The 16,200-nt window shown below is 40.8% G+C and overlaps 1 protein-coding gene across 1 annotated transcript; it reads right to left on the reverse strand.

The window, feature by feature from the left end:
• Window positions 1-375: 375 nt before the first annotated feature.
• Window positions 376-15,926, reverse strand: LOC115003900 (apolipoprotein B-100-like). The gene is made up of 28 exons (XM_029425840.1): window positions 15,872-15,926; window positions 15,670-15,699; window positions 15,261-15,373; window positions 15,033-15,178; window positions 14,771-14,918; window positions 14,486-14,638; window positions 14,176-14,300; window positions 13,976-14,061; window positions 13,436-13,880; window positions 13,196-13,310; window positions 12,970-13,116; window positions 12,670-12,881; window positions 12,372-12,567; window positions 12,100-12,279; window positions 11,795-11,998; window positions 11,518-11,685; window positions 11,218-11,423; window positions 10,771-10,953; window positions 10,547-10,677; window positions 10,226-10,436; window positions 9,298-9,470; window positions 8,961-9,124; window positions 8,744-8,853; window positions 8,276-8,649; window positions 2,028-8,042; window positions 1,825-1,936; window positions 1,453-1,639; window positions 376-1,365 (listed from the first exon to the last, which is right to left on the reverse strand). The coding sequence occupies exons 1-28, from the start codon at window positions 15,924-15,926 to the stop codon at window positions 376-378; spliced, it is 11,379 nt and encodes a 3,792-aa protein (XP_029281700.1).
• Window positions 15,927-16,200: the final 274 nt, after the last annotated feature.

Consider the following 16,200-nt stretch of genomic DNA (forward strand, 5'->3'; position numbering starts at 1 on the left):
TTAACGACATAATACATCTATAACTAGTTGTTTATGTCAGTGCAGAGGTGATTAAGGTAGTGTCCTTAAACGTTGGGGGAAATTAAGAATTGCTGTGCACAACATTATTTAGTTAACACACTTTATTTCACACCAATATCAAACACAAAGATAAAAAAATTAGACTTGGAACACATGGTATACAGGTTGTTATATGCACCATTGTTACATATAATATCATTAATATTTGCTCATCCACTGTTTTTCCATCTAAAACTGAAAATGATAGTTGATTTTCTTCATTTATTTTTGTGTTTTTATGTTTTAAACACTTAAGAACATTTATCTTTAGATAATACTGGAGCAATTAAAGGAGTGGCATTTCAATATTATATCTTATTGGTAAAGATTAATCTCAAGCTTTCTACCCTTAACTTTTACATAAGACCTGTATTGTGCAGGGGCCTGCTGCAGATAGTCAGTAACGGTATAGTAAAATTGATTCACTACAGATTTGAAAACATCCAGAATGTAATTAATGGTATCATTTATAGACCCAATGTCCAGAGCTGTGTTTGCATACTTGGTAATTGTTTTCATGAAGTTTACGTGCTTTTCATAGAAAGCATTAATGTAGACAGCAATGGCATCAAGGGCATCAGACTTTAGGGTGTTGTCAACAAAGTCCTGAGCTTTGTCAACAAAGAATTTTAAGGTGTCACCCAATTTCTCCAGAAACATGTCTAGACTCTCCAGGTGCTTCAGATGATCTACAATAGGGTTGGGCATAGTCTTTACCCAGTCCTTAATCTTATCGATTATTTTGGCTCCAGCCATGACATCACCAATGGGCATTGTGACCTGAATCTTTCTGATTATGCCGAACATGGCACTGAAAACATACTCTACATTATCAGCCACAATGTGCATTGTCTTCTCTAGCATAGTAGTAATGCTGGTGGTCAGCTTATTGAGCACCTCAATGAGAGGAGTCATCTCCTCAGAGCCAGGAAGTTTGACCTGAGTCTCCCTCAGGACCTTGATAATATCATCCAGGAAGACCTGAACAGTCTTCTGGTACTGAGCAACAGTGTTCCTAAAGAGGATGGACACCTGGCTCAGATCTGGGGCATGGTTATTGGCAATGTTGTGGGCCTCATCAGTATAATAAATAATATTATTCTTCAGCTGAGCAGCATATTTGAACAGTTGATATTTTTCAGCAAAGCCAGACAAACAGGAGGTGATGGCAGGAACTCTTTCCTTTAGTCCGCTGATCATGATATCAGGGACCTCCATGTTGATGACCATCTTCAGATTCATTTTATCAGCATCCTTGGCAGAAGCTCTGATGGTGATTACATCAACATCCTTCTCAGGATCAGACTGTTTAATAGAATAAAACATAAAATGAGATGTTAAACTCTTGATCATTGTAATTGTGCAAATAAAATATCAGTATGAGCTCCTTACAGCATAACGGCCATAAAGCCTGGCATTCATCTGAGATGGGGTCCTGCCATGGAGCTGAAGACCCAGAAAGCCAGTAGATGGGATAGAAATTGTGGCACTGATTCCATCTTTGCGGACTGCATAGCGCAAGTTAATGTCAGCGAAGGCAGGGCTGTTTATGTCCACATTCAGAGTGAGACGGGAGTCACTGTAGAGACAGGCAGGAACGTATCACTTTTCCGTAGAAAAGAAGGCAACTTTACCTAAGAAACAAAACTATATAACAGGAATAACTTGGGATATGAATACAAATGTGTGTGATTTGGAGTGTAAGTCAAATTACAACTGCAAATTCCAAAACATAGTGCACACAATGCTGATTAGAACTGTTACCTCAGAGTATGCAAAATAATGTGTTGAATGTCCATGGTCAGATCAGTATGGCTGAAAACTGCCTTCCCAGTCAGGCTTACGCCAGCATCTTCAAAGTTTGAGGTTATGGAAGCTGTTGAAGCACAATGACGTTTGTTAAAAAAAGTTAATCAATAATGATGCTTTTTGTAAAGTTATATGCTACGAAAAAAACAACAACTTACAGTCAAGTTCATAGTCCAAGAAGTCAATGGCAGAGGTGGCAGAAGAACTAAAGTACACTTTGAAGACAGGAGCTTTGCCCTCTACTTCAACTACCACGTTTGTGGTGTACAATGGGCTGACAAACTTGACATTGATAGAGATCTCCTGCTTGGCGGCTGTCAGTTCAGCAACAGTCTTCTTAAAGATAATGAGGTCAACCAGGCTGCTTGGCTGATATATATCGATCTCCATATTAGCAGTCAAGGAAGAGGTTGGAGCAAAGTCAATGTTTGCCTGGGCAATATGCTTCCCCGTGGTGTTGAAATTGAACAAGTTTGCCTCATTGTTGCCAGTATACTTCAGCACTGCATACACACGGCTCATGGAGGCTTCAACAGCAAGATTCTCATTTACATCCATGCCAAAGACTTTGGTGGTGCCATAGTCAAGTTTGGCATCAGCAATAACCTTGGAGGTGGAGCGTAGGCCATCATTATTCAGATACAGATTGAAGTCATTATCCAGGAGTCCCAAAAGTAAACAGTCTTCTAGCACTGTACCATCCATGTTGGCCTTAGTAGATGACTCCATGGAAACATACTTAAAGCTTCCCTCCAGCTTCAGACTGTGGTCTGCTTCTGCCTTTCCAATAGCCTTGATCACAGGAATATCGAAATCACCCTTCATCCTCAAGGTGAAGACAGCATTTGCTTTGGTTTTTGTATCTGCAACCAAATTTTGGTTTGCCTCCAGGTTGAGTATAGGCAGGGCAATATTTGCAACAGTAGCCACAGAGACAGCTGTTTCAAAAGTCTCAGTACTGATGCTGATGGTGCTGTGATGATTGCCTTCAATGTGAGGACTTTCAAGGGACAGGGAATTGGCCAACTTGATTCCTCTCTTGGTTGTCAGACTGGTGGTGCCATCAAGTTTGGCTTTTAGACCCTCAAACACAGAGGCTGTGGTAGCTCCCAGACGGAACACAAGATCATCCTCAGCATAGAGTCCAGCATTGACATCCAAATTAATGATTGCAGACTTGAATGACAGCTCTGTGATTAGGTTACCCATATAGGGAATATGGATCAGACCCATTATATCAAGGGGGGCTGCCTGGCTTTTCTGGTAAATAATCTTAGCGTCCACATTAACAGTCTGCTCAGTAGTAGTCAAAATGTGTTTCAGTCCGGTTTGGTCATACAAGTCAAGATCACTAATAGCCGGGGTATGTAAGTCAACAAATGGAATATAAATCTCAGGAATGCTGATAGGCCTAGTCAGGAAATCAAGGTTTGCTTCACCTTTTACAGCAGCAAGGACAGCAGCCTCCCTTTCATTGTTGTCTACAGTGAAGTTCAAGAATAGTTTGTACTGATTAAGTTGGGCCCGAGCTACAGTGTTCATATGTTGTGTGTCAGGCCTGAAAGTTATGGAGTAATCATTCTGCAGATCAATTTTGGCAGTAAGAGCATCATTGAAATTGACCTTGGTGTTTCCCTTATTCTGAAAGCTGAACACAACCTCTCTGGGACAGAAAGCAATATCGATCACATTGTATAAGGCTCCATGGACAATACCAATTAAATCTGTGCTATGGGTTGCCTTCAGCTCAAGCTTCATGTCATGCAGATTGGCATTTACGGATCCCATTAAAAGGTTGTTTTTGATTGTGGGGCCTTCTGCTTCAGAGCGAATATCAAACTTGAAATAGCTGAAGATGTTGAGGTCAGCATTCAGGGTCTGTCTCATCTTCAAAAGGAATGTATCTGTGTCACTAATGAAGGTCAACATGACTGTACTTGGATTGATAATGACTTGCAGATCACTCTTGTGGGTATTGTCATGAGAATTGAAGCTGGTAGTACCCTGATTTCCAACAGTTAATGTAATAGAGGTACCTTCTTGTTGGGTCACAGCTTTTTGAGTTACAGATGTCTCACCAGTGAGGCCCATGAAGGGGAGGTTGAGCATGTGTTTATAGGAAGTATCAATAGTGGCAGATAAACCACCCTTGGTAGCTAAGAAAGCTTCATTTAAAAGCTCAGCGTTATAAGGTGCTGTGGTGGCCTTCACTATGGTCTTAGCTGAGGCCTGGGCTGAGAAGTCATTAAATGTCACAGATGCATGGTGGTCCAAGACAAGAAAAATGTGAGTGAATTCAAGGGTCTCAGCAGCAATAACACTATTTTCCTTGGAAACAGCAATACGAGCAGTGGAATCCAGGTTAAAGTTGAGGATTTCAAAGCTGAGAGATGTCCCTTGGGAAGTCAGTGAAGCTGTCAGCTGAGGAGTCTCATCTACACCAAGAGAGCTCTGGACTTGAGCAGCATTCCTAATAGTGTAGATGGGGGAGTTGACTTTTATCTCATAACTCAGTTTGCCAAATCCTGGAATCATGATCTCACTAGGAATGACTGGCAGTTTAAATGTTGGGAGTTGGAGAGTCTGAACAAGTTTCTCTGCTGTAACATGGGGAATAGTGGGAAAGGAGAGCTCATGAAGTGTAATCTCAGGAAGTGAAAATGTAGGCAGGGCAGGAAGGTAGTCCATAGTCAGGTCTCCAAACGAAGCACCCATATCAAACATCTTCATCTCGAAATTGAGAACGAAATCAATGAAGTCAATGATTCTCTGTTGAATGTCATTAATGGAGATAATGGTGGCTTGCACAGTGTGTAAACCCATGATAGTGAACTCCGGTATGTCCAGTTGTTGTGGAATTTCAAACTGTTGAAGTTTATCTATGCTGAACTTCATGGAAGGCACAACAAGATCAGTGAGAGGAATGACGAAGGATGGAATTTTCAGATCGGCTTTCCTCAGTCCAGTAATCAGCCCCTCAATGATCTGCAATATCTCACTGACAATTTTTTGCTGAGGTGTCACCTTCTCAATAATCTCTACCATACTGGTACACAAATCGGTGGCAATGATTATGAACTCGGTAAAGCACTTCTTTGTCAACTGCAGATAAGAGGTAATTTCAGCGTTGATATCCAGTTTTGCAATTTCCTGCTTCATCATTTCAGCCAATCCCTTCAGATTATTTAACACAACCTGGTCGAATAAATCCATGACATTATTCACAAATTCGGCAATTTTAATTTGTCTTACTTGTTCCACAGAATCCCTAACAGAGATTATGACAACATTGGCAAAATGTCTTGTTGCCTCAAGTTTCTGGGAGATTTCAAGAGACCTGATCAGGTCATTCACATGAGCAGTGTACTCAGCTATCATTTGATTGACATAATCCACAAATTCATTATAGTCAAATGAATTACATTTCTGCTCAATAATGCCTATGTATAAATTCAACTGTGAAATGATATCCTTAATCTCAGTTGTTTTCAAGTAGTCAATAGCACCCTGGAAGACCTGCATGAATTTGGTAGGGATGTCTGCATCCTTCACCATCTTGGTTACAGCCCTGATAGTTTCCTCAATTCTGAACTGCTTGATGACCACAGCAGTCTTTTCCAAAACAGCCTGAATGTTTTTGTCAGCCTCAAATTTTAAAATCCACTCTCTCATCTTGGCATATAATGTGTTGATTTTACCTATGATGTCAAGGTCCTGAATCGCTTTCCTAAAATAATCTGTTATATTGCTGAAAATCTCTGAGGGAATCTGAGTCAGTAGTTCCTCAATTTGATCTTTAAAGTCGATGGATGAAATGTACTCCTTCAGCTCAACAAAAGATTTCTGCATGTCGAAGGTTTCAATCATTTCTTTCATATCGCTCATAATTGTCTGCAGTTTAGCCTTGACTTCATACTTGGAATCAATATCTTGCAGGAATGCAATGCTGCTGTCTGTGAGTTTTTCCAAGTCAATCTGCTGGATCAGCTCGCTCATAGTATCAATCACATACACAACCATTGCCTGGATGTCATACTCCTCATTGATGGCATTCATCCTTTGAATGAATGTTTCAGGGAGGGTGCCACTATCAATACACTCTTTCATCATACCAGCAACGTGTTGGACGTAAACTGACAGATCAGCCAGAAGTTTCTCAACAGTAACCTTTAGGTTTGTCAAAGAGGCTTCCACATCCTCCATTGAAATGACATAGTTTTGGGTAAAATCATTTAGGTTCTGTTTCAGCAAAATGAAGTTGCTTTCTGTATTCAGTTGAGCAAAAAAGTGACTTAGATATTGTGAAACAGCCTCAAGTTTAGTCTGGATGTCCTCATTGTTAACATAGTTTTGCAGTGTCTCTGCAACATGTACAACAAGCATCTTGATGCTTTCCAAGACAGCAGAAATACTTTCAATAATAGGAAACTGAATTATGTGAGTTTCTGTACTCTTATCATACTTGAGGAAGCTAGAGATGGAAAATTCTTGGTTCTCTGTGGATTCTGTGTTGAGGATGTTTGTGAGGATGGTGCCAGAAACCTCGATTCCAGTTCTCTCAGCAGTGTTGTAAACATTCAGGTCCTGATTTAAAATGTGGTGATTCATTTTAGTCTTAATTCTAAAACTAGTCTTCTGCTCTTGGAGTGACAGAACAGTATCCATGTTATTTTCAGTAATTGTCTCAAGGGTAAAACCATTATCTAGCTGCTGGTTTACTGATGCTCTGCATTCATGTGAACTGGCAAAAGCCAGGGGTTGTGCTTTAAAGAGGAACTTGCCATAGAGTTGGGCACTATGCTTTCCATACACGGCCATGTCTCCATCAGCATTGAAGATTGCATCAAGGTTGAAATCAAAAGGAATAATGCTGCAACGGATGGTATGATCAAAGCGCATTGGCTGTGAGTTGAAGCGAGCATCATTGGTGATCCTGGCAGCAAGACCGACAACCTCAAGCTCAGTGTTGTGGCTCATGTGAGTTCCAAAGAGTTTTCCAGATGTGCTGGATTTTGCATTAGCTGTCATATCAGCGTAATTTACCTGATAGGTGTGCTTGATCTCTTCCTCACCATAGATGGCTTTCAGGTTTCCAGTCAGGTCCATCTTGTAAAGCTCTGCCTTCATCTGAGCCTCATTAATGAAGTCAGCCGCCAGAATTTTCAGGTTGTTATTAACATTTGCAGAGACGGTGTAGGGTTTCAGGTCGATGGTGATATCATGAGTGTAAGATGCATACTCACTGGCGGTGGCTTCAGCCTTTGAGTTGAAGTCAAGGCTAGAGAGAGTAATGGCCAAAGTGTTTGCATTATCAACCTTGATGTCACGTAGTGCAGCCTTGTTGGTAATGGATAGAGTAGCCGTTGAAGCATCAAGCCCAGCATTGAAGGTGTTTTCAACGGACAGGGGGCTCTGGAGGGTGGTTGTTCCACTTGTAGTCAAACCATCCTTGTTCATTTTCAGAGTAGCCTTGTGAGTAGCCTCATTCTCAAGGAGCTTCATGGTGGCATCGCTGTTTACAGCCAGACCATTGACATCAAGAGAGGCAGTCAGCAGAGAATATACACGGTTTTCAGAGTGGTCTGCATTTGTCTCCATTCTCATAACGACTTCACCAGCACCAGCAGAGGCTTCAGCCAGGTTGCGGATCTTCATGCCAAGAGCAACAGCATTAGCATCACATTTCAGTGACAGCTTGCTGTCTTTGAAGGAGAGCTCAGCAACATGGGTCAATATGTCATTAAAGGCATTGGTGTTAGACACAACGGAGAATTCACCGTTGGCAAGGTTTGCTGCAATTGTATTCTGGGCCTTAACAATGGTAGAGTCAACCTCAACAGTAGAATCGATCTTTGCTTCTGGCCTGAATGGGAAAATGGCAAATGACTGCGTCGAAATGGTCTTTCCATACATGGGTCCAGCCGTGAATGTTCCCTCAAAGTTGCTTTCAGCAGAGATTTCTTCAGTGTTGATTCCAGTCATGCCAGTGTGTTGTAGGGCAATATTGAGACCAAATGGGCTTGTGGCTTCAATCTTACTGCTTGACTTCAAGTTGATTTTGTCTGTGACGAAGGCCTCCTCAACAATACTAATACTGGCTTCAACGAATTTATGAGCCAAAGAGCTTTTCAAATTGGCCTTGATGGAATCAGTGGTGGCCAACATTCCAGATCCTAGATAAAACACAAAAGATGAAAAGATGATTTATAGCTTGATAACAGATAATTTCACCAGGTACCACTGAAACATTGTAACTGAAATGAAGTCAAATTTTTTCACATCAATGGAAGTTGAAGACTAACTGAAAACTGTGAACCAAGAGTGAACAACACATAATTTTAACTATGAGTTAATGATAACAATGTAAAAAATGATAAATTCCTGAATGATATTTACTATGAAATACCTTCAATGTGTATAGAGAGGATGTCAAGTGGGGATGTTCCTTTCACATCAAACTTAGCAGAGTAGCTTGGTGTCTCCACAACATCTTTCCCGGCAGCCATTGAGGCCTCCATGTTATATAGGTTGCTCTTTAACAGCGTGGAAACCTCAGCTTTGCCAAAAAGAGGAATAGACAGAGTAAGGCTCTCAGGAACAAAAAGTTCTGGAATTGGAATTTCCAAGGAGACGATCTCCAGTCCAAACTGGGGTAGAGACACGCTAGGTGTGGTCAAGGCGGGTGGGAAGTTAAGCTCTTCTGTTGACTTTCCGCCAAGAGGTAAAGGGATAGCAACGGTGAAGCACTCATTGTTAAAGTGGTAGACAGCCTTTGCCTCACTGTTATAAACAAGAAAGATACAAATCAATAAACTTTCAACAATAACATTTTCTGAAAGGTAAGATATTGTTTAGTGAGTTTTTTCACACTTACGTATTCAGGAATAGTGTCTCTGGCAGTGAAATTTCAGGAATATCAGGCATTCTGAAGTTCGGAATGTAAGGGATATCAGCACCGTAGTTTTCCATGTGGTTGTTTGTTGCCTAAATAATAAGTAATCTGTGTGTTATACTTTCTCCAATCAATGAAGAATCAATGATCCTGCAGTTAAAATACTTTACATTAAATTACTTTAAATACAGATTCGTACCTCCACAAATGCCTTGAAGATTTGATGGACTGTCATGTCAGTCTCCCCTACCCGCATTTCAAGAACATCATTACCATACTTTTTAATCTCATCAGTATATGGAAGAATGTCCATGATCTTAGAGTTGACATCCGACTTTAATTCAACTACAATCTTGCTGGCATCTGTAAACATAAAGTTGAAAAGAATCCCAAAACATTAGAAAGGTAAAGATGAGTTTCACCTCGTGGCACCTTAAGATAACTTATCTGGACCAACCAATTATGACCCAGGTTAAAGTAAAAATATGCCTGAATCTTAAGATTCATCAAAGATGTAGTAACTGGAAACTTCTTACCGTATTTCACTGTGATTTTCTGCTGAGAGGTGGCGTCCATGACCTTGATTTCACTCTTTACCTCCAATTCCAATTCTTCATCACGTTTCAAGTTCGCTGTGATGGTGGCATCAGCATTGATTGAGGGGACAAGAAGTTGGACCTGCAGCATACCTTCCTCCATGGCTTTCAGACTGAAAAATATACCAGGAAATAATAATAATCTCAATGAGGGTGGCATTAGCTGCACCTAAATATAATTTCTAACAATAATTTTTTTGATTAGTCGATTAATCTAACTATGATTGATCAATTAATCTAAAGATCATTTTTTATTAATCAATAAAATAACAATTAATTTACCTAAACACCTGATCAGAAAAATACTGGACCTCAAATTCAAAAGGATTAGTGTGACATAGATTAATTTAATCACTGCATAATCAGTATTATTACTTAAGTACTTGTCTGAAAACTTAAAATGTTTATGCTATGGATTTATATCATCACTGGAGTAATATGCAGTTAAGGTAATCACTAGCTACAGATATACAGATATACAGATTGAACAGTCTGCAACGTTAGTTTAAGCCATTTTCGTAAAATAAACAGAAATCATAAAATGGCCAAATAACAATGTTGGCTCATGCATGGTGTAACATTATGTTACCATCACAGCAGCAGTACAGAAATCACTTTTAACATGGGGACAATGAAATTTTTTTTAGAAAATCTATTTTAAGTAACTACTACTAACAGAAACAAGATCCACATGTTAATAATCCTAATGTATATTGTGCTCGGGTGGGGACAAAAAGTAAACAGGAGTATGGTGCTTTTTTCTAGTTGTAACTTGTTCTCTGGTGGAATCCATGCTTTGACCGGGCGCAGCCAATCATGGGATCTTTCAACTTTTTTGTCCTAGGTTGATTTATGGTTGATTACTTACTTGGCACGGCCAACCAGAGAGAGCTGAGGGATGTTCTTGTTTATGAGGTCAAGAGAGATGGAGTGAGTTCCTTTGCCCTTAGTGTTTCCATCGACAACACCCAGCCTGAGTCCAGCCTCAACATCGTAGTCAGGGACTTGGATGTCAGCTGTGATGACATTCTTTCTTCTGTTATACTTCATGATTGCTCTGGCCTCAGTTGGCTCTGCACCTGTTGTTGTCAATCCAAAAAGTTAATACTAGTTATCTCCACTAAACATCAGGACTTTTCTAAATTGAGCTAGTGATGAGCCAGAAAGATTTTTTATTATTATCCATTACCTTCAGCCCTCAGAAGAAACTTCACAGAGTCAACCTTCTGCCGGCCCTCTTCTCCCTCCCTGAGGAGCTCGTAGGCAACAGTGGCTGTGTACTCAGTGACTTCACCAGTAGGATGGAGCTCCACTGCAAATCTATTTAGATAATTCAGTTAATTAGCCAATATTGGTAGGTAACTTATTTAAAAAAGACAATTATGTGCTGGTGATTTAGAGAGTCTTGCTCACTTGCTGTCTCCGGTGATGGGGAAGTAAGGGGCTGTCTCCTGAGAGAAAGCATCAATGTACTGCAGAGCAGTGCAGTATTTCATTCCAGCGAAGAAGGGAGTGCACTCACTTACATCAACCTTGTCCATCACCATAGGAGGGATGGTCTTCACCTCTGATCCAGTCACAGCCACCAGTTTGTTTCTAAATTTTAAATGTAGAAAAGTTAGAATTTAACTTTGGCTGTTTTAATCTAAATGTAGAAAAGTTGAACATTTTAATCAACGACGTAAGATCCCCTTAATTATTTGTAAATAGCCATGATTACACAAAGGAACAAAAGTTGTATTTAAGATACAAACACAGCTATCTTCAACCTACATACAGTTATACATACATTGCATTCCAACCAGAGGTGCAAAGCACTTTCTGCCTGTTGCTTTCTCCATACATTGTACTTCGACTTACGTCATTTGGATGAGCTTTGTAGGACGCGTTGGAGCAGGGATGGTCAGCTTGACATTGTCACGCTCCATGGAAACTTTTGCACTGAGCCCACTTTCGTGGAAAATGTTGGTGTGCATCTCTAATCCAGAGTTAATATATTCAGGGATGTGGGAGCCAATCTGCGATACAAACTCAATGCCAGCGGAGGGCATGAAGGTAATTTCGCTCTGTGTGGACACATAGGAGAAAGGTAAAGAGTTGTGTTGATTCTGTTTATCCTAAAAAATATATATATTGGTGTCATTTAAATGGATAATTTACCATGTCCCGAGCAATTTGAAGTCCACCCTTGATGCCAGGAGTGAAAGTACCAGACATTGTAATCCTCAGGGGCACACCAGTGACAGTAGGCAGGAAGAATTCATTGTCCATGAAGATGTAGTGGGCAAAGATTGTGTTGTCAGCCTTGGTCATCAGGGCCTTCATGATCTGTTGCAAAATTTAAAAAAACACATAGGACATTTAAAGAATTAACAAGGAACTTATAAATGAATGCATTGTTTCATTATCAACTCTTCTCTTTAAAAAACATCCTTACATCAGTAGGGAACATCTTGAACATGCTGTCAATCATCATGGCAGCAGAGTAGGCCATCTCCTCCATTTCGTTGGTCTTCAGATATCCTAGCTCATTTCCCAAAAGTCTCAGATAAACCATTGCCTCAGGAGATTGTGCCGTCTTCATTTCCCTCACGAGTTTGTTGAGGTTGCGTCCGATCTCCCTCATCAGGTTCTGGGAGGCCTAATGCAAATGTACATAAATTCATTGCAGTTGGTATAAATCCAGCATCACACTCACTACTAATACAATTGATATAAACAGAACTTTATTTTTCTGAATACCTGTCTCTTCATTCTGTCCTTTTTCAGAGCAGGAAGCATGTTCTGGAGGATCTCATTGACTCTGAGTGGCATGTTGTCAGAGACAAAGTACATTGTCTTCAGGGCAGTGTCGGGGAAGAAGCCATTCTTTCCAAACAGGGCATCAATGGTTGGCTCAAATCCTTTTCCCTCCATACCAACCTGTAAAGATGACATATTTGTTACACTAAGTACAAACAGAACTCTGCACATGGTCTTTCTCAATTTGGATTAACACAGCTCAAAATGTTTACCTCCATCATGTCGATGTCATAGCCAAAGGCCTTCAAAGTCATTTCAAGCATGACCTCCTTGGGCAGGTAACTGCTATCCTCAAAGATCATGTTGCCCTCCACAGATCCGATCTTGTAGTTGCGAGAGAACTTGGTGGGGTCCATTGTGGGTCCGACCTCATTACCCTGCAGTGCATCACGAATCTTCTGTCTCAATCTATAGAAAAGAAAACAAATATTATGATTAAATATCTGGTGGTGATCAAATCAGGACACTTACTCACCATGTAGTAAAACAACAAATGCTGCTTTAACTTACTCTTGGGTGTCTGGCTCAGTTGAGGACAAAATGTTGGTAATGTGGGAGATCACAAAGCTCTTGACTTGTTTGTCCTGCTCCTCGGACAAGGCAGCAGCCAGCTGGGCCAGTTCAGTGGGCTGGGGGTCCTTCATAAGTACCAGATATGCAGCAATACGCTTTTGCATTGGGCTTGCACTGTCCAAAAGCACCTTCATGAGAATCTCTCTACCCTGTGACCAATAGACATCAATACAATGAGTATACAGTAGAAATAGTTATTCCAATAATCTGTCTAACCTTTAAAATAATTTGATTTACCTCCTCGGGGATGGGAGTCAGCCTGAAGACTTGGATGGCAGCCTCCTGCACAGCCAGGGAAGCAGCTGGTTTATTCACACACTGGATCACAGCAGATCTGAGTGCGGGACCAGCAGATGCCAGAGCTGGAGCCATGTTTCCAATAACCTGGAATCAAAGAATCCATTAGCATTGTGGTAATTGGTGTTGGCAGTCATAAATTTTGATCCTGGGGAATGTTACCCACTCTCAATGTCAGGAAAGTGCTCTCCTTGTCACCAGTACAGTCACCTAACTGGGCAGCCATGAACTCAGCAACAGAGTAAATCTCGGGGATCAGTTTTCCCTCAGCTTTGTAAAACCTGTTGGAAAAAAGACGTTTAGAATTCAAAGCCTGTTTTTCTTATTCAACACAAAGAGGGAAAACGTTTGCCGAAACGTTATTCAGATATTCAACGTGGAATGAATTGTGGTTAACTTCACTCACCTCTTGACAACATTGCTCAGGGCGTACATGATGGGCTTGCTGGGCTTGTATTTGGCCATCTCAAGCATGTCATTGATCAGGAGTGCAGAAGGGTTGGACACGAGTCCCATAGCAAAAACACCGGCATCAACCTCCAGTGAGGAGCTGTCAAAAGTCCTGAGGATCTGCATGATGACACTGCTGCACTCAGGGGTTCCACACTGGGCCAGAACCTGGTAGGTCAGGGCACTGGACACTGCAAGAGCCTCAGGAATGGCGGGACTCAGAGTCTCGCTCTTCATTCCACGGACCATGGTGACAAGCTTGTGGAAGAGGTGGGCCCTCCTCTCACCCTCAGTCTCGGGCAGAGTAGCCAGTTCCCTCAGGAGGTTCAGACCTGCATCTTTATCCTGGACAACACTCTTGTCCTCGACAGCATCCATGTGAAGACCCTTGACAATGTCACCTGCGATAAACAAGCAACATAGTTATAATGACTTAATGTTATCTTTTAGTGACTATTTTAAAATACAAAGAATACAAATTAAGCAAAGGGCTTACTGTGGTCAAAGACTCTTTCATTGTGAGGAGAAACCTCAACTAGAGTCAATTCTTGCTTTCCAATATTGGTAACTCCATTTTCTCCCCTGTGGAGACAACACATGGTTGAAACGTACAGTGGCATCATTGGACAAGACATATCAGTATGTACACTTACATAATAGAGCACAGTTAAAAGTGCAGTGTAAGGTTCAACTTACTTGTGAGAGTAGGGAATGAGGATGTGGTTTTCAGTACATGACCCAGAAGTCATGTGTTTCTTTTCATTGTCAAACTTGTAGTTGCAGTTTTGGGTGCTTCTAACCAGCTGGGCAAGAGGGTAGTGCTGAAGACAAATAATTTAGCTTATCAGCAAGATACAGTTATTTTAACAACATTGTGGATGCTAACGCCACCATTGTGGTTTAGGTATACACTGCACTGCACAGAGATTACATCTGCGATAATCTTAGTACAGTAAAATATTTCAGCATTTCAAACCAGACCCATCCAAGGTCTTGGACATCTTACCATGCCAGAGATAATTGCCATGGGGCTGGTGTGATCTCTTATGGGGCTAAATTTGTCACATTTGGACAGGTCCCTGGTGAGGTTGATGTCGGTTGCAATGTCCTCTGTTGCAATGATGGAATAACGGGTCTTGCACTTGCCGTGGATAGTTGGCTGAAGTTGGTGTGAAAAGAGATTAGAATATTATTTCATTATCGTTGCATTTCTTAAATTGTGTTTGTGGAAACCGTTCTCACTTGATGGATTGAGAAGTGTTTAATTTTTTCGCATACATTAGAGACTTACCATATACTTATTCTTGTCTTCTTCCAGCAGAGGCACAGCCAGGGCAGAGATGATTCCCCTCTTGATGTTCAGGATGGTGGTTGTCTCACCGTCCTCGGGGTACAGTTTCACATCGTACACACCCTCAACCACAACCTTCAGAGGATATCTACAGAAAAATAAGACTTTTACCATTAAGTCCTAAAGCAAATGTAGTTATTACCATAATGTGTATTCATGCAACTGGAGGCACTGGACAATGACATTTGTTTATGTAACGTACCTTTCCATTTCAGCAGCAAAGGCATCAGAGCTGGATGCAGGACTGAACACAGCGTTGCCGTCTGCGTCCATGTCGACCACCTCACTCAGGCTACAGCCAGTGGTGCGGACGATGAAACTACAAGTCTGAGGTACTTCAATTTCAACCTGTTTTAAAAGATTATTTTAGCTGCTATATATATTGTATAAAGAAACCTCAGATGTACCTGGATGTGTTAAAGCACAGTACCTTGCAAGTGGCCTTAGGTCCATTCTTCAGATGTGATGCTCCATTGATGGCGTTCAAGGACTCAGCTTCGTACAAGTATTCATACTTGTGGTAGGCTTTGTACCTTTGGTTTACTGGTAGAGAAGATAATAAAAATAAACATTTGATTGCTGCAAGTACTGTGAGAAAGCACAACAGTTTGCCTTAGCAATTCAGCCATGATTTAAAAAGTGCTACAGTACATGGATAAGACATCATATAGTGTTTTCATACAGAAATTTCATACAACAAAAATGCTATATGCTTGTGCTAGCATCAAAGTTCAGTTTACCTCTGACCTCATACAATTGAATGTCAGAAGTGTACTTAACATTAAAATCATTTTCAGGATGAGTACCGGTAATTAACATATTGAAATACTGAAACTTACTCAGACAGGTTCTGTGTTCCTCTTGGGCATCTGTAAAGACAATCGCAAGAAAATGTGATTACAATTGTGTTTACTCCAGCAAGAAAACCATTTATAGAGAGATCAGAGTTTTCACTTTTTTGCGTTTGCTCTAATACTATGTTATTATATGCATGGTATCCCCTAATTAAAAGCAACAGGATGTAAATTAAAAAATACTTACAAGCCAAGGTAAGTGAGATTAGGAGTAGGGAAAGACAGAGCTTTGAGTTCCCCATCATGGGCTCTCTGTAACTCTTCTTTAGACTCCCTTGGTGAATACTCAGACGAGATTAAAGCCTCAACCTCCTCATCGGCTTTTTATACCAAAGGTGTTCCATATTGAGGAGCAGGTTGGGATTACAGTACCCTCCCAGCTCCAAAGTCCACTCTATACGTACGTGTGGAGGGACAAAGGCAACTAGTTTCATAAGGCTTTCCTTGAAAATAAATATCTGTCTTTATGTAGCATTCTGCATATGATCATTTAAAGTTACAAATCAACAGAAGTTC

Source organism: Cottoperca gobio, chromosome 24, assembly GCF_900634415.1.
Source record: "Cottoperca gobio chromosome 24, fCotGob3.1, whole genome shotgun sequence".
In the NCBI taxonomy this organism is placed as follows: domain Eukaryota; kingdom Metazoa; phylum Chordata; class Actinopteri; order Perciformes; family Bovichtidae; genus Cottoperca; species Cottoperca gobio.

Coding starts and splice junctions, on each gene's coding strand:
- LOC115003900 (XM_029425840.1), bottom strand. CDS start 15,926: ATGGGGAACTCAAAGCTCTGTCTTTCCCTACTCCTAATCTCACTTACC. Junction 13,881..13,975: donor TGAAAGAGTCTTTGACCACA/GTAAGCCCTTTG, acceptor TGTTTATCGCAG/GTGACATTGTCAAGGGTCTT. Junction 13,311..13,435: donor CTGAGCAATGTTGTCAAGAG/GTGAGTGAAGTT, acceptor TTTTTCCAACAG/GTTTTACAAAGCTGAGGGAA.